At 48.4% G+C, this 20,326-nt stretch overlaps 2 protein-coding genes across 5 annotated transcripts in view; one reads left to right on the forward strand and one right to left on the reverse strand.

The window, feature by feature from the left end:
* WFDC3 (WAP four-disulfide core domain 3) lies at positions 1-13,238 on the reverse strand. The gene is made up of 6 exons (XM_055545129.1): positions 13,088-13,238; positions 12,648-12,730; positions 10,971-11,205; positions 2,130-2,261; positions 1,136-1,322; positions 1-243 (listed from the first exon to the last, which is right to left on the reverse strand). Exons 2-5 carry the CDS (start codon positions 12,702-12,704, stop codon positions 1,153-1,155), a joined length of 594 nt encoding a protein of 197 aa, XP_055401104.1. The 5' UTR covers positions 12,705-12,730; positions 13,088-13,238; the 3' UTR covers positions 1-243; positions 1,136-1,152.
* Positions 13,227-20,326, forward strand: part of DNTTIP1 (deoxynucleotidyltransferase terminal interacting protein 1) — a 21,935-nt gene continuing 14,835 nt past the window's right edge. For 2 of the 4 annotated variants that reach the window (XM_055545124.1, XM_055545128.1), the window contains exons 1-3: positions 13,228-13,415; positions 13,989-14,059; positions 15,121-15,217. In XM_055545124.1, coding sequence (XP_055401099.1) covers positions 13,311-13,415; positions 13,989-14,059; positions 15,121-15,217 — 273 coding nt within the window. In that variant the 5' untranslated portion in view covers positions 13,228-13,310. Of the gene's footprint in view, positions 13,416-13,988; positions 14,060-15,120; positions 15,218-20,326 lie in introns of all 4 variants that reach the window. The other 2 variants (XM_055545126.1, XM_055545125.1) reach the window with 2 other exon arrangements.

A 20,326-nucleotide genomic window follows, 5' to 3' on the forward strand; every position in this document is an offset into this window, starting at 1 on the left:
AAACAGCACAGACAAGAGGGTCAGCACCAGCCTTTATTGGGGAAAAGACACACCACACACCCACCGCCCAGGCCCAGGGCCGGGCTTCCCACAGTCAAGGCAGCAGTAGGAACAGAAACAGCGGCGAGGGCAGTGACAGTGCCCGGGGGTGCCACAAGCCCCAGGACAACAGCCTCTCCCGGCTGCCAGGACAAGCCCCCTCGACGCTCAGGACACATCAGATTGACGAGAGCACCGGGGCCTCTGCAAGAAGAAACATCAGGTCATAACTGCGCCCCCCTGGCTCCAGCTCCCCAGCATGTTTGTCTCCCCTTCTACACTGGAGAGGTTAGGCAAAGAGTGCTCTCAATGGCTCTTAAATGGCTACCTGCTTTCCAGACTGGAGAAGGCAATGGCACCCCACTCCAGTACTCTTGCCTGGAAAATCCCATGGACGGAGGAGCTTGGTGGGCTGCAGCCCATGGGGTCGCTAAGAGTCGGACACGACTGAGCGACTTCACTTTCACTTTTCACTTTCATGCATTGGAGAAGGAAATGGCAACCCACTCCAGTGTTCTTGCCTGGAGAATCCCAGGGACAGAGGAGCCTAGTGGGCTGCCGTCTATGCGGTCGCACAGAGTCGGACAACGACTGAAGCGACTTAGCAGCAGCAGCAGCAGCTTTCCAGACAATCCAGGCTAAACTGGCATTGAAGACTATATATCATGCAGTGATCAACCTTATATTTCCTGTTGTAAAAACAGCCTGCCTGGTCCCTTACCCACTCTCTCATATCACCCCCATCCGTTTCCCAAACATGTCACACACAATCCACCCTCTGTGTCTTTGGTCACCAGGCCACCCGTCCAGCTTGTTCTCTGTGTTCTCCTCGCTGGGTCACATCTAGCCTAGCCTTCAGGGCCCAGATCAAATCCTACTTCTAGGAGAAGGACCTTCCCAAGGAACCACACTTACTCTGATCACCTGTATGCCCATACGGCCTATACAAGAGTCCTGACCTGTGAAATAGAATCTAACTAGACTCTCCAGGGCAAATACTGCCTTGCCCTTCTGGAGTTCCCACCCAGCATCTAAGTCGGTGTTTTGTACATAGCAGTGAAGACCACTGTTACTGATAACGAGGGACTGTACTCACCTAATTCAGAGTCAGACCTAATGGTCCAGGTGGGGTTCAGGGCCCGCTGGGGTGATGGGACTGGGTGGGACACAGAAGCGGCCACAGCCTGACTTGCAGCACTTTTCCCCAGCTTGGCAGTTCTCATCGACCATGCAGTTGACAATGCACAGCCCCACTAAGACTTTTGGACAGTCACCGTCCCACCCTGGCGGATAAACAGGCAAAGGTATAGAGACAGGACGGTTGGTTCCAGTGACTCCAGGTGGGATCCCATCTGGGACTTAGACACAAGAGGCTCAGATGACTCCATCCCTGATTCTGACTGGATCTTAATCAAACATCTGGCTGGGACACCTTGAAGCTAGAGGATCTGAGCCCCCGCAGGCCCCAAGAGAGCATCTGGATTAATGATTTCCAAATGGTATCTCACAAGGAGTTCCCTAGAGGTAACTCCTAGAGAACTCTAGTTCTCCTAGAGTTCCCTCACTGGTGGCTCAGATGGTAAAGAATCTGCCTGCAACGCGGGAGACCTGGGTTTGATCCCTGGGTTGGGAAAGCTCCCCTGGAGAAGGGAAAGGTTACCCACTCCAGTACTCTTGCCTGGAGAATTTCATGGATGGAGGAGCCTGGCGGGCTACAGTCCATGGGGTCGCAGAGTCAAATATGACTGAGCAACAAACACTCACTTTTTTCTTTTACCACTTCAGGACTTGATATCACTGTGGGTTTGGGGTGGGCCTGGGTGGGGTGCAGAAGCAAGGCTCCCGCACCACCACCCTCAACCCTGGTGCTTGGGCTTCCTACTCCCCACCCCCTGCCATACATGGGCCCCTTGATCCAGGAGGAGGATTGCCTTGGCTTGGAGAGGGGCAGGGTATGAGGACTGGAAGGATAAGGATTTTGACTTCCTCCCACAAACAGAAAGAGAAGACGATCACAGATGGTTCCCTCCCTAACCAGCTCTGGGAGCCCAGGAGCACCCAAGGATTTCTTCCCCAAAGAGCTGACATACCTCCCTTAATGTCTCCGAAGCAGGCATGGCCACAGCCGGTGCTGCAGCACTTATGTCCCTGGGGACAGGACGTGTCCCCGTCACACAGCTCTTCACATGGAAGGGGGTCGGCCGGACATTCACCGCCAAACTCTGCCACAGAATCAGAACACTGGGGCTCAGAGGTACCCCAGCCCAGTGTTGCCAGCTATTTTTATCGGGACTCCAGTACAAAATGTACAAAAAAAAAAATGTAATGGAAAACGATACATTTTCCATTGTTTCCTGTTTGTATTTCATAAATATTTATGCTTAAAGTGTGTATATTTATGTGCATTCATGAATATTCAATGCTGATACTTCTTATTCTATTTCTTCTCTTTTTTAATGCTGGCCACAAAATACAAAGTTGATATCCAGATTCAGCTTGAAAAGCGCGGTTGAGGTCTAACAAGTTGTGACAAACTCACTAGTTGCCGCCCCATACTCGTCCTCCGTCCTGGCTTCCTGTGGCTGACATCAGCGCTGCTAGCTGCTGAACTCACGCCCACGGGGAGCCCCTTCCTACCATCTCTGGGCTGGACTGGGTGACTTGCTTTGACCGACAAGACCCCAGCAAGTATGATGGAAGCAGCGTGTGTGCATGCATGTGTGCTCAGTGGCTTCAGTCATGTCTGACTCTGCGACTCTATGGACTGTAGCCCGCCAGGCTCTCTGTCCATGCGATTCTCTAGGCAAGAATACTGGAGTGGTCACCATGCCCTTCTCCAGGGGACACGTTCACGGCCTCTAGACAGACAATGAAACTCAGAGAAGAGAAGCTGTTGGCCCAGAACTGCAGAGTGAGTCAGTGCCAAAGCAGGATGAAACCCAGCCTCTCGGTCTGTAGTGAAGCACTCTTTCTACTACCCCATCCCTAAGACAGGTGGGCAACGGGCCAGCTCCACAGGGCAGGCGCACCCAAGAAGTCACATCCAAACCACACCCACTCACCGTGACTCACTCCTCTCGGTGTTCAAGTTTTTTAAATGGAGGGGAAATACAGGCCATTCAAGGCTTTGTAGAAAACCAAGACAGGACTGGCCCAGTGCCTCTGAGAAAGAACATATACATACAATTGGACACAGCTGGTTCCGGGAAGTCTGACATGATGGAAAAAGCACATGCTAGACTCCAAGAGAATGCGTGCAGCTAAACATGTGCTCAGTCGCTCAGTTGTGTCTGACTCTTTGCGACCCTATGGACTGCAGTCCTCCAGGCCTCTCTGTCTGTGCTATTTTCCAGGCAAGAATACTGGAGCAGGTTGCCATTTCCTCCTCCAGGGGATCTTCCCCACCCAGAGATCAAACTCCAATCTCCTGCATCTCCTGCATTGGCAGGCAGATTCTTTGCCACTGAGCCACCTGGGAAACCTCAAGCTGAACAATCCAAGGTATAATAACCTAGCATCCTTAGATTTTCTAAATAGCCCCTATTTCATGTCATTCTGTATTACAACTATGTGTCTTGATTTTTTTATTCAGAAAATATGATCATTGTTCATCACCACATGTCTTTCCCCACACCTCCCCACTTGTTTGACAAACACTAAAATCCCTCTAACAAGGAACAAACCCTTTTATCCCCAAGGCTGAGAAGACTGAGCATAAAACAATCTCCCCGATAGAGAAAAAACCCAGCAACATAAACATCTCACCAAATTATACCTTGTACCATATAGAGTGGAGGCCTAGAATCTCAAACTTCCCAGATTTAACCTTTTTGCTGGGCCTGACTCTGAAGTAGCTTCCCAGGTGGCTCGGCAGTAAAGAACCCACCTGCCAATGCAGGAGACAGAGGAGATGCGGGTTCGATTCCTGGGCTGGGAAGATCCCTGGAGGAGGAAATGGCAACCCACTCCAGTATTCTTGCCTGGAGAATCCCATAGACAGAGGAACCTGGGAGGCTATAGTCCATGGGGTCGCAAAGAGTCGGACACGACTTAGCAACTGAGCACACACTCACGACTCTGAAGTAACCAATGCCAGGAGCACCCGGCTTCCCCTGCTTTCATCCCCAGGACCAGGAACAGACACCAAAGCCCTACTGTCTCCCAGGCCAGACTTCCTTGAGTTCCCTGGGAATTTATCAACTATCAAAAGCAACAAAGGGACCCTTGGAGGATAGGCTGAAGCCCTGAGGCTCAGAATATATCCCTTCGGACCAGTGCCCAGCAGGGCCACCCAGTCCAACACCCTATCTGATGCCTGAATCCCAGCCAAACGATCCCCCATCCTCAGCTTGGAGAGCTGGAATTAAGGAAGCCTTACTACCTCCAAGCCCGACTACAGCCAGCCATCCTTATATTTAAGCTAGACAGCCTTAAGGAGAAGAAAGTCTTTCTTTATACTCAACTGAAATCTGTTTTTCTCCATTGGTCCTTTACCTATCCCCAGACACCTGGTAAGATCACAGCTGGTGTCACCTTTGTAGACATCCTCTGCCTTTCTCTGTCTCAGCTTTGCCAGGCCAGGGAGCTCAGTTCCTCCTATCACATGGTTTCTAGTCACCTTAGTTATCTCAGCAGGAATCAAGGCGAGAAATACGAATGACAGCCAGAATAGGGGTGGTCAATCTAGCCTCCGGATATGCCCGATCCCAAGATCCCAAGCTATCACCAGAAAGGCAGGATACAAAGCTGAAGCCCAGAAACACTCACTCACTGAGTCTCCACTGCTGCCTCAGCTCCAACCCTCCACTAGGGAAAGACGCCAGCTGCTGGCAGGAAAGTGACAAGTCAAAACTTCTTAAGCCAAGAAGGGCCCTGAGTCCTCAAACCTACTCCTTTCTTCTCATGTAAGTAGACAGACAGACATCCAGAAGGGGGAGAAATCAGCTCAAGTCAGTGGTCCCAGAACTGGGCCCCAAACCCGCAGCATTGGCACTAGGTCCAGTGCCCTTTAACCCACATGATTACAATCCCCAACACTCTGCAAGGACCACCTAAAAACAAATCAACAAGCACTAGGACTCAGCTCAGTTCTGCCAAAAGACCCAGTAGTAGACAGCTTTAGGGGTTAGGAAAACTTACAAATAAACTAGTGTGTGTCTGGAGCCCCCGGGACCACTCCTAGTTTCGGTGATTCACCAGGACTCAGCATACAGGTGTACATGCGGCCATGATTCACAACAGCACAAAAATACGAAGCAAAATCCATCAACGGGAAGAGGCACGTGACGCGAAATCCAGAGGAAACCAGGTGCAAGCTTCCAGGAGCCCTCTCCAGGAGAGTCACACAGGATGATCTTTATTCTTCTGGCATGAAACTGACAACACGTATGAAGTGGTATTCTACCAGGGAACCCACTGGAGACTCAAGATTTTTCCTGGGGGCTGGTCACACGGCACTCTCTGCCTAGCCCACACCACTCTTAATAGTTAGGGTGGCAGGAACTCTCTCAAAAATCCAAATTCACAGAAGCCAGCCAAGGCCAATCTTGTGAGCAGGCCTTTCTGGGAATGTTAACCTTGGACCCGCTGTGTTAACTCTCTCAGCTGTACAAACAGCGTGGAGGTTTCTGGAAAGGGGGGCCCAAACGCACATGGAGCCCACATCCTCGATCCATACAAAAGGACGTAATGCATATGTCCTAATAAGAAAACGGAGGCTCACAGGGGCTCAGGAGGGGCCGACCTTCATGCAGTGGGAGGGGAGCCATAAGGGACCCAAGATAGACAGTCGTGTCCAACTCTTGGCGACCCCACATACTGCAGGGCACCAGGCTCCTCTGTCCATGGAATTCTCCAGGCAAGAATACTGGAATGGGTTGCCATCCTTTTTTCCAGGGGATCTTCCCAACCCAGGCATTGAACCTAGGTCTCCCACATTGCAGGCAGATTCTTTACTGTCTGAGCTACCAGGGAAGCCTCTGGGACAACAGTAAGGGAGCCAAAGGGGACAACATTAAGGCCATTATCTGAATCTTCACTCCAAAACCTTCTCCTCTCAAAGTTATCCCCTTCTCAGCAAAGAGTACAACCATCACCCCAAGGCTCCAGCCAGCCACTCAGCATTCTTCTTGACACCTCCTCTTCCTCATCACCCACATTTGCTAACCAGGCCTGTCAGCTCCATCTTCAGAAGTATTTCAGGGACTTCCCTGGTGGTCCACTGTTTAAGAACCTGCCCGCCAATACAGTGGACACGGGTTCAATCCCTGGTCTGGGAAGATCTCACATGCCCTGGGGCAACTAAGCTAGTGAACCGCAACTGCTGAGCCCCTCTGCTGCAACTGCTGAAGCCTGCTTGCCATGAGCCAGTGCTCCGCAACAAGAGAAGCCCGAGTGCCACAACTAGAGAAAGCCCACACGCAGCAACAAAGACCCAGCACAGCCAAAAAGAGTAAATAAATTTTTTTTCCCCAAAAGAAGTACTTTGAGTCTGCCACTTCTCCAGGCCTGTACTGTCACCACCCTGGTCTGAGCATGGCACCCCCTCGCCCACTGCACAGTGGCCTCTCAACTGGCCTACCACCTTCTACATTCTCCTCATTCATGCTTCACACACCAGCAGAGAGGTCTTTTTAAAATGAAAACCCAACCAGGTCTCTCCTGCTTTAAAGGCCTCCTATTGCACTTACAATAAAACCTTAGACAGAGGCCCTGGAGGTTCCCCGAAAGCCTAGACCTGAACTGGAAACACCCTCCTTCCCCGTCTCTCGTCTCCAACCACATTGACCTTCAGTTCAGTTCAATCGCTCAGTCATGTCCAACTCTTTGCAACCCCATGAATCGCAGCACGCCAGGCCTCCCTGTCCATCACCAGCTCCCGGAGTTCACTCAAACTCACGTCCATTGAGTCGGTGATGCCATCCAGCCATCTCATCCTCTGTCATCCCCTTTTTCTCCTGCCCCCAACCCCTCCCAGCATCAGAGTCTTTTCCAACGAGTCAGTTCTTTGCAGGAGGTGGCCAAAGTACTGGAGTTTCAGCTTTAGCATCATTCCTTCAAAAAAACACCCAGGGCTGATCTCCTTTAGAATGGACTGGGTTGGATCTTCTTGCAGTCCAAGGGACTCTCAAGAGTCTTCTCCAACACCACAGTTCAAAAGCATCAATTCTTCGGTGCTCAGCTTTCTTTACAGTCCAACTCTCACATCCATACATGACCACTGGAAAAACCATAGCCTTGACTAGAAGGACCTTTGTTGGCAAAGTAATGTCTCTGTATCTAGGTTGGTCATAACTTTCCTTCCAAGGAGTAAGCATCTTTTAATTTCATGGCTGCAGTCACCATCTGCAGTGATTTTGGAGCCCCAAAAAATAAAGTGTGACACTGTTTCCATTGTTTCCCCTGGTTTTAGAAAAAGCAGAGGAACCAGAGATAAAATTGCCAACATCTGCTGGATCAAGGAAAAAGCAAGAGAGTTCCAGAAAAACATCTATTTCTGCTTTATTGACTATGCCAAAGCCTTTGACTGTGTGGATCACAAGAAACTGTGGAAAATTCTGAAAGAGATGGGAATACCAGACCACCTGATCTGCCTCTTGAGAAACCTATATGCAGGTCAGGAAGCAAGTTAGAACTGGACATGGAACAGCAGACTGGTTCCAAATAGGAAAAGGAGTATGTCAAGGCTGTATATTGTCACCCTGCTTATTTAATTTATATGCAGAGTACATCATGAGAAACGCTGGGCTGGAAGAAGCACAAGCTGGAATCAAGACTGCCGGGAGAAATATCAATAACCTCAGATATGCAGATGACACCACCCTTATGGCAGAAAGTGAAAAGGAACTAAAAAGCCTCTTGATGAAAGTGAAAGAGAAGAGTGAAAAGGTTGGCTTAAAGGTCAACATTCAGAAAACGAAGATCATGGCATCTGGTCCCATCACTTCATGGGAAATAGATGGGGAAACAGTGGAAACACTGACCTTTCACCTCCTGAAAAGAGCAAGCCCGGCCCCACCCCACAGGCTTTGCCCCGGCAGTTCCCTCTTCCTAGCATTGCACCCAACAGCCAGATGCTTCTTCTCATTCTCCAACTTAAAATTATACCTCCTCCTTCCCTCACTTTTCCTTCCTTTCATAGCACCAGCATGACTAGTGCTTATTATTGTCCGCTTATGATTGTTTCCTGTGTCTCACATCAGGGGCTGAGCTCCACGAGACCAAGGACCATGACTGCTCTGCTCACCCCTGGATGCCCAAATGCCAGGTAGTATAGACCGACTCAGTGTGTACCGAATCCATTTATAAGCAAGCAAGTGAAATACACAGGCCGGACGTCAGAGAGATGGGAGGAAATCTGATCAGCAAGGTGCTGGGCATAACTCTACAAGCTGTTGGGCATTATTTGGCAGGTTTTGTACAAGCTTCTTATATACATTTCTTCTCAACTACATGATTGGAGAAGGCAATGGCAACCCACTCCAGTACTTTTGCCTGGAAAATCCCATGGACAGAGGAGCCTGGTAGGCTGCAGTCCATGGGGTTGCAAAGAATCAGACACCACTGAGCAACTTCACTTTCACTTTTCACTTTCATGCATTGGAGAAGGAAATGGCAACCCACTTCAGTGTTCTTGCCTGGAGAATCCCAGGGACGGGGGAGCCTGGTGGGCTGCCGTCTATAGGGTCACACAGAGTTGGACACAACTGAAGCGACTCAGCAGCAGCATCAACTACATGGGATAGACTGAATACTTGTACTCTGAAAATTCTTATGTTGAAACTAAATACCCAAAGTGAGGGTATTTGGAAGTGAGGTCTTTGGGAAGTCATTAGGTCAAGAGACTGGAGCCCTCATAAGGGCTAGTGGCCCTTCTTGGCCTTCTGTCACATGAGGTCACAGCAAAAAGAGAGCAGTCTACAAACCAGGAAGCAGGCCCTCACCAGACACTGAATCTGGCACCTTGATCTCGGATGTCCCTGTTTCCAGAATTGTGAGAAATAAATGTCTGTAGTTTATAAGCCACCCAGTCTGTGCTGCTCTGTTACAGCAGTGAGAATGGACACTGCCTTATCGCGCTATGCGAAAAATGTCCTTGCATGCACATGTTTAGTCGATCGGTCATTTCAGTCTTTGCAACTCTTTGGAGTGCACCAGGCTCCTCTGTCCATGGGATTCTCCAGGCAAGAATACTGCAGCAGGTTGCCACTTCCTCCTCCACGGGATCTTCCTGACCCAGGGATCTCCTGTGTCTCCTGCACTGCAGGCAGATTCTTACCTGCTGAGCCATCAGGGAAGCCCTGATAAGAGATAAATACGCTTACCTCCATTTTAAGGATGATAAAAAGAGGCCACAGAGGAGCCAGGCTTCTTACCCATGTTCAAACCCGAACTGCCTCAGGAGAGCAGGTCCAGGGTCCAGCCTCAGCCCTCAGGCACTCTGATGTGCCTCTACCTTACCAAACAGACAGCACAGGAAGCCTCTGGTGAATCAGGGCTTAATGAAAGCAGAAGTTGTTCACAGCCCAGAAAGAAGAGCTCGCAGTGCGGGTCATTGGGTGTAGCAATGAGTCCCATTGGGTGAGTGGGCCAGCCCTGCTCCAGGACTGGAACTGTAGAAAAGCACTTAACTAATAACTCCGTGGCCAATATCACTTCCCACCAGACGAGGAACCCCACGCAGCCAGTGGGCTCCGGGAGATCTGCAGAGAAATCACTGTTCTAACCTGCTGAGCTCCCAGGAAAGAAGCAGCCCCAACTGGGCTGGCCAGGACCCAGAGCAGCTCACTGAGGTGCCTGGCTGAGCTGCCAGCCTCACCCTCAGCCCCTACAATTCAGTCATCACCTTCAAACATGGGGAAGACTGTACCAGGCCCAACAAGCTGCCAGGGAGTGACCCGTGGGAGACAGATGCCCAGCCCTGGTTCCAGACGGGGCCTCAAGAGTCCTGGCAAGGAGTACAACCCTCTATTCTCTTTTATGGGCACACTGCCCAAGGGAGCTGCCAAACCGAGGTGCAGACAATCCTACTGGGTAGAGGGAAGGGGCCTGCTACATGGGGAGATTTGGCTGGCAGGTCAGCCTTCACAAGAACCCTGAGTTCCAAGTAAAAGAATCACAGATAATCAATGGTCTATTCTTTCCTGACAGAAAGCAAAGAACTGGGGACTCTAGTGATTAAAGAAGAGACAGCTCCCCCACCAAAAAAATAAGGGGGGTGGGGAAGAGATGCTCTAGGTGAGCTAGATTCCAAGAGCCAACCTTGAAGACAGGAAGCTGGCTGGGTCTACGTAGCCCAGGGGCAAGATCAGAAAGGAGACATGGATTTTGCCTCTCCAGACATCCTTAGGGATGCCTCCTCAGCAAAGCTAACCACAGCATGCACTGCAGAGCACCTGCCCAGCCAGACAGGATTCATCCCCCTGGCATGGCCCTTGGCACAGGTTCTTATCGGAAGGGTATTTTCCTTCTTTCACTGCAAAAGAGATCACCTGAGATTGGGGGTAACTGATAAGGCCTCAAGAAATGGGGAATGGAAGCCAAATGCACTTTGGGGACCTTTAGCTTCTCCCAGATTCTTATCTAAAATATTTCTGCAACCGCTTTCCCCTCCTCCCACACCCACACCATCCACCAACACACACCCAGCACCATTCAAGGACCAGCCATTCTGCAGAGAGAGAGAAAGGCTGGGCAAAGCCAGAACCTCTAGTAAGCCAGACTGGAAATGCTATCTCCTTGTCCAGAGAGGACAGAGAAAGCCAGAAAGACCTATCCTGGCTGCTCCCAGAATTGATCCATCCAGGTCTGTCCTACAGAGGAGACCATCATCTCCCCAAATGAGGACCCTCACTCTGGGGGGAGGCAAGAGGTGATTTCTTCTCTAGTTATTTTCAGTTACTCTTAGTCAGGGGTCCCAAAGGGTAACTCACCGCGCTCTCCTACAGTCACCCTGGATGCCACAGACCCAAGAGCCACTACTTTCTTCAGGAGGAAGAGGCAGCTCAACATGATGATGATGCTGAGAGCTGAGATGAAAACTCCAATCCGGCCAGACATGTACATCTTGCCCAGAATATCAACCGAGGGAAGGGCAAGGCAAGGGGACTGGCCTAAGCCCAGCCCCAGATCCTTCCCTTTCGCAATAATTCCCAAGGATGTCTTCTCCTGACAAGAAGAAGAAAAGTGATTGGTTGCTGGTGTGTGGAACATTCCTGGTGCTACCAAAAGACACATGTGATCAGAATGATCAAACTCTGTACAAGGGACAATGATGAGGAATCTAGGGGGAGCTGGGAAAACAGAGGGATAGACACTGGATCAAAGAGAGCCCTAGAGGGTTTTTCAGGGACATGGCTACAGCTGAAATGAGAGAGGAAAGGACTAAAGACACCACAAAAGAAAAGAACCAACGCTAATAAAATGCACTGTGGCTCCTGTCCATCATTGCAACCTAGAAAGCAGAGACTAGAACCAACTGCATACAAACTAATCAAAAACTATAGAAAAGTAGTGCTTGAATTTCTTCAGAACTAACATAAATGCACCAAAAACCTACATCTTGGTCCCTCTGGCCCATATAGGACATTTGTGGACTATATGAAGGCTAGTTGTCAAAACCCAAAAGAACAGTTGCTGACTCAAGTAATAACCTAGGCCATATAGACTCCTTTTCTTTATCTCTTCTTCCTATATTTCTTTTTATTTTTCTTTATCTGTCCCTTTGATCAACCATGATACCTGTGTCCACTGGCATTGCTTAGTCTAACAAGGCTAAAGGGCAGGGGACATTCAAGGCACAAGGTAAAAAAACCTCAATAGGGCCTACGAGTTTGTTGCCAGAAAGTCACCTTATTATTTTAAGGCTGATAAATGAACATTTGTTGATCTAACATGTGCTTTACATATTTTATTTCTCACAATTAACTTGCAAAAGTAAGAAAACTAATTCTTTTTTTAGAGAAAGAACTGCCCAAGGTCATTAAGCTAGTAAGTGGTGGCTGCTGGAATTTAATAACAGTAATGACAGATAGCATTGTTTGAAGGTTTATTACTGCCAAGGGTCTAAGTACTTTACATAAGTTAACTCACTTAATTTCACTGCAACCCTATGAGTTAAGTACTATTATCCCCATTCTACAGATGGGGAAACTGAATCACAGAAAGAAATGTAGGTCACAGCTAATAAGTGGTAGAATAAAGGTGCGTGTGTGCATGCTCAGTTGCTTCAATCGTGTCTGACTTTTTGCAGTGTCTGCGTCTTTCTAACTCTATGGACTGTAGCCTACCAGGCTCCTCTGTCCATAGGATTCCCCAGGCAAGAATACCAGGAGTGGGTTGCCATTCCCTTCTCCAGGGAATCTTCCGACCCAGGGATCGAACAGAAGTTTTCTGCATCTCCTGTGTTGCAGGAAGATTCTTTAACCACGGAGCCACTCGGGAAGCCCAGAACAAAGGTAAGCAGTCCAATTCCATAGTCAGTGTTCTTTATCATCATATCATAATGAATTTGAACTCAGATCATTCTAACTGCAAAACTCATGCACCTTCTACTACCCTGTATTATGACCTGGTAAAAGTAGATCCAATTCTATTCAGGAATGTCTTACCTCTAATGCAGAGCAAAAGGGGGTCTGGGGAACTCCACAGCTGTGAAACCCCTGCATCCTCAACCTATCCCAGAATCAACCATCTGGGGAGAGAAGCCCAGGATCTTCATTAGATGCCTTCCGAAGCCAAGAGGCAACCCCCGGGATAAAGGCCTGGAGGGACCGCTGAGTGAGTGTTTAGGATGCCATGGGCCAGACCCCCTCCCCCTCTTGTTGGGTTTTGGGGTCCTCGCATGAGGCCCATCCAATTCTGGGAGCTGAGTCCCGGGCATATTAAAATCTAGTTTTCCAAAGACAACCGCAGACGCCCCTGTACCAAACGCTCCCCTCCTCTCCCCAGCTCCAGCCCGTGGAAACCTGCTCCCTTCTTCCCGCCCTGCACTTCTCCACGGGCCTTGGCCCGGCCAGAGAACGACCCTTGACTGAACACCCCCAGTCACACCCGAAGCGAGGCCGCCCCCGAGAGGGAGAGAGGCCACCCGACGCGCAACGCCTCTAAGCAGCCGCAACCGGACGGGAACCAGTGGTTCGGTTTCCCTGGCAACCCCGCCGCTCGCCGCGCCGCGCTTCCGGAGCCTGAGGGCGGCGCGCTCCAATGACGTCACGGGGCCACTTTCCGGCCGGTGGCAGAGTCGGACTGAAGTTGTGGGGGCCCGTGGCGCCATGGGGGCCACTGGCGACGTTGAGCAGCCGCGGGGACCCGGCGGGGCAGAGCGGGGTGGCCCCGAGCTGGGAGACGCGGGCGCAGCGGGGCAGCTGGTTCTCACGGTGAGGGCGCCCCCGGGGAGGCCCCGGCCGGGCCTGGGCTCGGGCCGGGCAGGGCCTCGGGCTCCCGGGACCCTGGCCCGCGGGGGAGAGAACGCGGCGGCTGATCTACCGAGGGGGTTGGCATTGTCGCAGTCCGACGACCTGGCTTCAAATTCTGGTGCCGCCCTCCTAGCTAGGTGACGTTGGCCGGCCCTGACAAGCCCCTGAGCCCCAGTTTTATCTTCAGGAAGATGGAGATGCTTAGCCCTTGCCTCGTAAAGTTGTCGGGGGGAGGGATAATAAATGCGGGTAAAGCTCCCAGCACATCATCTGGCAGAGTAGACCCTCGGTAAACACTGGTCTCCTTCCTCCACCCTTTTCTGAAAAGTAGGGTTGGAACTTTGGAGGCAGGAAACTTTCCCTCGGTTCCTTTTCCCCGTCCGGGCCTTCCCCCGCACCACCCTACCCCAAGGTGGCAGAGACGGTGAAAGCACCCGAGAAGCAGGAATGTCTGAGGTGTAACTTAATACCCACGCTCCACCTCCACGCCAGTGTTACGGACCTCGGTGACATCTGCTCCCTTGGTCCCCACAGAACCCTTGGAACATAATGATCAAGCACCGGCAGGTGCAGCGGAGGGGCCGCCGCTCACAGATGACCACAAGGTAAGGCTAGCCCTGGATGGGATGTCTCTCCCAGGCACTGGCGTGGAAGGCAGCTTTGCGGTCCCCACTGCACAGGGCTAAGAAAGAGTTCATCAGCCAGTAGAAAGAGGAGATTCAGTTTCTGTAACTCTCTGTGTGATCTTGAGCAAGTCATTTCCCCCCTGAACTCAAAACGAGGGGGAGGGGTGTTGATTAGGGTTAGGGTTAGGGTGTAACCTAGGGACAATGCCCAAGGTCCCTAACATTCAATGGCTCTTGTGTTTAAAGCTGCCAAAGAGGCAGAATAGCAATGGAGGTTATGAGAAACATGGGCCTGATAGTCTCCATCTCAGGGAAGGGAGGGAGCACAAGACGGGTCTTTGGGATGCTGGTTGTATATATTTCCTGACCTGTATATGTTTCCTGACCTGTATGTGTGTATGTATGTTAATTCGCTTCAATGGTGTCCAGGTCTTTGCAACCCTAAGGACTGTAGCCCACCATGGGATTCTCCAGCCGAGAATACTGGAGTGGGTAGCCATACCCTCCTCCAGGGGGATCTTCAGACCCAAGGATTGAACCCTCATCTCCTGCATCTCAGGCGCATTCTTTACATCTAGTACTACCTGGGAAGTCTTGACCTGAGTAGTGATTAAATGGATGTTCACTAAAACTTACAGTGTATTAAGTATATCTGCTAAAACACTTTAAAAATAATGCCCATTTCATAGCATTATGAGAATGAAATGAGGTCCCACGTCTGTGTGGTTTGCACAGAACTTGGACACATAGCTAGTTTTCAGTAAAAGTCATCTGATTGTTTGTTTGGGGGTGGTTTGTTTTTTTCTTTTTCTAGCCACACTACGTGGCATGCAGTATCTTAGTTTCTGACCAGGGATCAAATCCATGCTTCCTAGAGTGAAAGCATAGGGTTTTAACCACTGGACTGCCAGGGAAGTCCCAAAGCCATCTGTTATTGTTGTTGAAGGATCTTATGTCAGTAATTGGCTGGGCAGATTGGGAAAGGAAATGTTTGGAACATACCTTCTGACTGTGGCTTCTTCCCCTCCCTCCCTCTGCAGTTTCACAGATCCTGCCATCTCCATGGACCTCCTCCGAGCTGTCCTGCAGCCCAGCATCAACGAGGAGATCCAGACAGTCTTCAACAAGTACATGAAGGTGAGAAGGATGCAGAGACCAAAAAAAAAAAAAAATTAATAGGAGTTAAGACTCATGGGTGATCCTTCCTTGCATCACAGTCTCCCTAGCTCTTTCTAGTACCTACACATACCTAAAGTTTTCCAATTTGGAATCCCCACTCCAAGAATGTTTTTTCTCTTTGGGGGTAATTTGAATACCTCTTATAGTTACCAAAGCAAGTTTGGGTCTCCTCACCCATGTGTGTGCTAAGTCACTTCAGTCATGTCCAACTCTTCGTGACCCTATGGACTGTAGCCCGCCTCTGTCCATGGGATTCTCCAGGCAAGAATACTGGAGTGGGTTGCCACGTCCTTCTCCAGGAGATCTTCCTAACCCAGGGATCAAACCTGCGTCTCTTAAGTCTCCTGCATTGGCAAGTGGGTTCTTTACCTCTAGCGCCACCTAGGAAGCCCAAGCAAGTTTGGGTCTGCTCACCCACACGCAGTAAAACCAGTCTACTGACACCAGGTAGTGGTGAAGGAAAGTGCAACACTTACTGCTGGGCAGCACCAAGCAAGGAGGCTGGGGACTAGTTTGTTTATGTTATTGTTATTTAGTCACTAAGTCATGTCCGACTCTGCAACCCCATGGACTGTAGCCCACCAGGCTTCTCTGTCCATGGAATTTCCCAAGCAAGACTACTGGAGTGGGATGCTATTTCCTTCTCCATGGGATCTTCAGACCCTCATCTCCTGCATTGGCAGGTGGGTTCTTTACCACTGAGCCACCAGGGAAGCCCTCCAGGGACTAGACTAGTGCTTGAAACACCCAGACTCCCCAGTAAGTTTCAGCAAAGCATTTTTAAAGACAAAGTGAGGGAGGGGCGTCCCAGGGTATGTGATCAGCTTGTGCACAATTCTCTGATTGGTTGATGGTGAGGTGGCCATGTAGTATCACAGGGAGTAACATTATTAACCCTTAGGCTCTGCTCATGTTCATCAAGTAGTTCATTTCTTCCACTTCGTGCTGGTTTTAACATCTATTAGACAACTCAGGAAATGTGCATCAGATGCTGTTATTGAGGAGTTTTAAAGCAGAGGATATGGGAGAGGAGTCTGCTCCCTGTCCTCCAAGGCCCCATAGGGTCAGCTCCATTAGTTTTGCCAAGCTGTGGTGAGGATGAAATGACTTACGTGTAATGTGCTCAGCCTGTGCTTGGAATGCAAGTGTTTTTAGTACTTGTTTAATAGATAACCATTGTTACTGTTTAAAATTCATTTTAATATCTATTAATAATCTTCTACACGACTCTACCTGAATTTCCCACAGATGCTTCAGTCCCAGCATATTAAGGACTGGACTCTTGTTTTTCTTCGTAAATCTTCTCTTGTATTTATTCTTTCATTGGAGAAGTATTTACTAAGCCCTTGGCAATCCACTCCAGTACTATTGCCTGGAAAATCCCATGGACAGAGGAGCCTGGTAGGCTACAGTCCATGGGGTCACAAAGAGTCGGACACAACTGAGCGACTTCACTTATTCACGTACCATAATTCAGGCACTGTTCTAGGCACTTAAGGATGTAACAGGGAACAAAATGGGCAGCATCCTTGCCCTCTTTAAATAAATGTGTCCTTTGTCAGGGAATGCCAGAGAGAAGGAGAAGACAGTGAGCTGTAGGGAACAGAGGTGCTCTTTCATAGATTGTGTCTAGACAGGACATTTGAGCAGAGACCCAAAAGAGTGAAGAAGGAACAAGTCATGCATTTACCTGGAGGGAAAGCAATCCAGGCAGAGGGAACAAGGGCAGAGGCCCTGAGCCAGGAGCATGCTTGGCATGTTCAAAGCACCAGAGTGGCCAGTGTGGTGGGAGCCAACCAAACCAGGAAAGAAGTAGAGAGGTGACCAGACCGGTAACAGACTCAGCTCAGGCAGAACTTTGAAGCTGGAGTGAGAACTGTGAATGAAAAGTATTACCTGCCACATCAGAAAACAAAGGATGCTGCAGCCATCAAGCCATCTCTTTACAGCCACCCTGCCTGGAGCCCCGAGGGAACTCGGGATAGAAACAGGATGCCCGCCATCTAGTGGTCAACTGCTGCAACCACCCCCGACAGTGCACCCCGAGGGGACTCAGGACTGAGAAAGCACAGGATTCTGGCCCCAGGAAGCTGAGGCACACATCAAAAGAATGGTTTCAGTGAGCCCAGACTCCTGCATCTTTCCGTACATAGGAAAGCACTAAATTCCTTAACTGGAGATAGCTGGTTTTCTTTATTTAACGGTAATCTTTTGATGTTCCGACTACCTACTCTTTGTTGCAAAAATTCCTGTGTCGATATCCTGGCTCCCCACCTTGCCTTCTTGGAGCCGTCTCTCAAAGCTGTCTTAGATGCTGTGTCCTGGACTTAAGTCCTCAGTTTTGTCCACCAAATAAAACATAACTCTCAACTTTTAGGTTGTGCTTTTCCCCCCCCCCCCCAGTTGACAGAACTTTGGGTTTTATTACAAGTAAAATAGAGGCTCTTGGAGAGTTTTGAGCAGAGTTCATGAGGAACATTTTTTAAAGAGTCTCTCTGACAGTCATAGAGAGAGTAGACTTCAGGAGGAGCAGTTAGGAGGCTTGAGATGATAGTGGCTTGGGTATTAGCAGTAAGGGTGCCAGGAAAAAGTTAGATTCTATATGTCTCAAAGGTAGCAAACAGGATTTGCCAGTAATTCAGAAGTGCCGGGTAAAAGAAAAAGAGAAGTAAATAACTCCCAAGTTATTTGCCAGAGGCAACTGTAAAGGTAGAATCACCACTGACTTGGTATGAAGAAGATGGAAACAAGCAGAGGCATCGGGACCTCAGTTAGGGACAATTTAAATGAGATCATCATCCACTTAAAAACCAGAGTCCAGTGGGCTCTGCCCTCCTGCATCTTCCAATTCAGTCCTGGGGTCCCGTGCATTCCACCCCACACTCTGACCAGCCTGCCCTTCTTCTTTGCCTCTGCCTTGGTTCAGGCCTTCATTATTTCTCCCACTGTAATCCTTAACTGCCTCTGTTCTTTCCCTTTTTCAGCCCACCCTCCATAAATCCGGTGATTTCTAAAATGTAAATCCTTTAAAATCCCTCCACGACTTTCCATTTTTTTCTGGGTGAAATCCAAATTCCTTTATGTGGCATATATGGCCCCCTGAGATCAGACCGCAGCCACCCCTTGCTGTATACCTAGTTATTCCTGCCCCTGACTTCTGCACTTCCCAGGATGCCCCAAGTATTCTTATACCTCTGCACCTTTACATATGCAGAAATAAAGGGGTTAAACCACTGGGAAAAGACTAGACCAGGATTATCTATCTCCAAAGCACTTTCCTTGTTGCTTGTCCTGATAGTGGATACCATGATTCAGGAACTTTCTCTCCTGGACAAATGCTGAATAAACACAATTTGTGGCTTCACATTATCTGTGAAGATACCTCCTTGCCACACTTGTTTTTAGAACAGGGTACAAATGACTTGATTACATCACAGCTTCAGATGAAGTCCAGGCTGTTGATCAGCCTCATCAGGTCACTTTGTTTAATAGTGTTCCCAAATCTCAGCTACCCATTTTCTTAAGAATGTTTAGAATAATAACTTCTAGAAATGGCTGATCTTATCCAAGAAATGTTTAATTTTATCGATTTATTCTTATTACTACTAAATGCACACCCCTTTAAAAAATATTCTAATAACATAGCTTAGAAAATGGAGTGATAGATGGATAAATGGGATGGGTAGATGGCTATGTGATAGCAAATACAGCAGAAGGTTAATTGTAAACCTAGAACCTATTATACAGAGTGAAGTGAGTCAGAAAGAGAAAGATAAATACTGTATTCTGACACATATATACAGAATCTAGAAAAATGGTACTGAAGAATTTATTTACAGGGCAACAGTGGAGAAATAGACATAGAAAATAAACATATGGACATGAGGAGAGGGGAGGAGAGGGTGAGATGCAAGGAAAGGGTAACACGGAAATTTACATTACCATATGTAAAATAGATAGGCAACGGGAATTTGCTGTATGGCTCAGGAAACTCAAACAGGGGCTCTGTATCAACCTAGAAGGGTGGGATGGGGAGGGGATATATATATACCTATGGCTGATTCATGTTGAGGTTTGACAGAAAACAGCAGAATTTTGTAAAGCAATTATCCTTCAATAAAAAATAAATTAATTTTTTTTAAAAAGGTTAATTGTAGACTAGGTAATATGTATTAGTATCAATTGAATAAAAGTAAAAACCAAAAATCACTAAAACTCACCTTACAGAATCCCAGACTGTTAATAATGATCATGTAGTCTCCTGTATTTATTTGTGTGTATGTGTGTGTGCGCACACACATGCATGTTTAAAAAATACATAGGATCATTTTACACAGTTCTGCAACAATATATTTTGGTCATGTTTCTAGGTCAGTACGTAATAGCTCACGCTGACTGTTTGTAATAGTTGCAGAGCAGTTTAGTGTGTGAATGTACTGCAGTTTAGTTAGCTAGTCCGTAGAACACTTGGATTATTTCCATTTTTCTCTATTACAAACAGTTCTACATTGAACACTTTGAATGTATATCTTTGTTCACCCGTGAGAGTATTTCTAAAGGATAAAGTTATAAAGATGAAATTGGTGGGTAAAGGAGGAAACATTTTTCCCTCAAGAAAATTTCTCTCCAGAAATTTTGTGCCATTTTGCATTTCTACCAATAGTGCTTGAGAATTCCTTATTTATTCTCATATCCAGAGGTGGCTTACACTTAGCCTACATATTCCTTGTACTGCCCACCTCACAGGGTGGTTGTAAAGTATCCATGTTATTTCATTTAGCATTCACTTAGTCATTAGTCGACATTGAACACCAGTATTAATCTCCAGTTGTTAGTTTTTGTTTTGAAGTCAAACTCATCTGATCACTTCACTTAATTTTGCCTGCAGAATTTCCCTCCTAAACTCTTGAGCTCTCTAATCCAGTGCTTTCACTCTCTTCTCCTTGGTTTGGTGTAAACAACAAAGGCATATATGTCAGTGATTGTACTTCCGTATGGTTGTCTCCATCGGGGGGTTCATGGGTTTTAGATTTCAGAATTTTTCTATTTACCGAAGAGAACCTATCT

The sequence above is a fragment of the Bubalus kerabau genome, chromosome 13 (genome assembly GCF_029407905.1).
Source record: "Bubalus kerabau isolate K-KA32 ecotype Philippines breed swamp buffalo chromosome 13, PCC_UOA_SB_1v2, whole genome shotgun sequence".
Classification (NCBI taxonomy): Eukaryota; Metazoa; Chordata; class Mammalia; order Artiodactyla; family Bovidae; genus Bubalus; species Bubalus kerabau.

Coding starts and splice junctions, on each gene's coding strand:
- WFDC3 (XM_055545129.1), bottom strand. CDS start 12,704: ATGCAGGGGTTTCACAGCTGTGGAGTTCCCCAGACCCCCTTTTGCTCT. Junction 2,262..10,970: donor GGTGACTGTAGGAGAGCGCG/GTGAGTTACCCT, acceptor ATTCTGTGGCAG/AGTTTGGCGGTGAATGTCCG. Junction 1,323..2,129: donor CTTCGGAGACATTAAGGGAG/GTATGTCAGCTC, acceptor TTTATCCGCCAG/GGTGGGACGGTGACTGTCCA.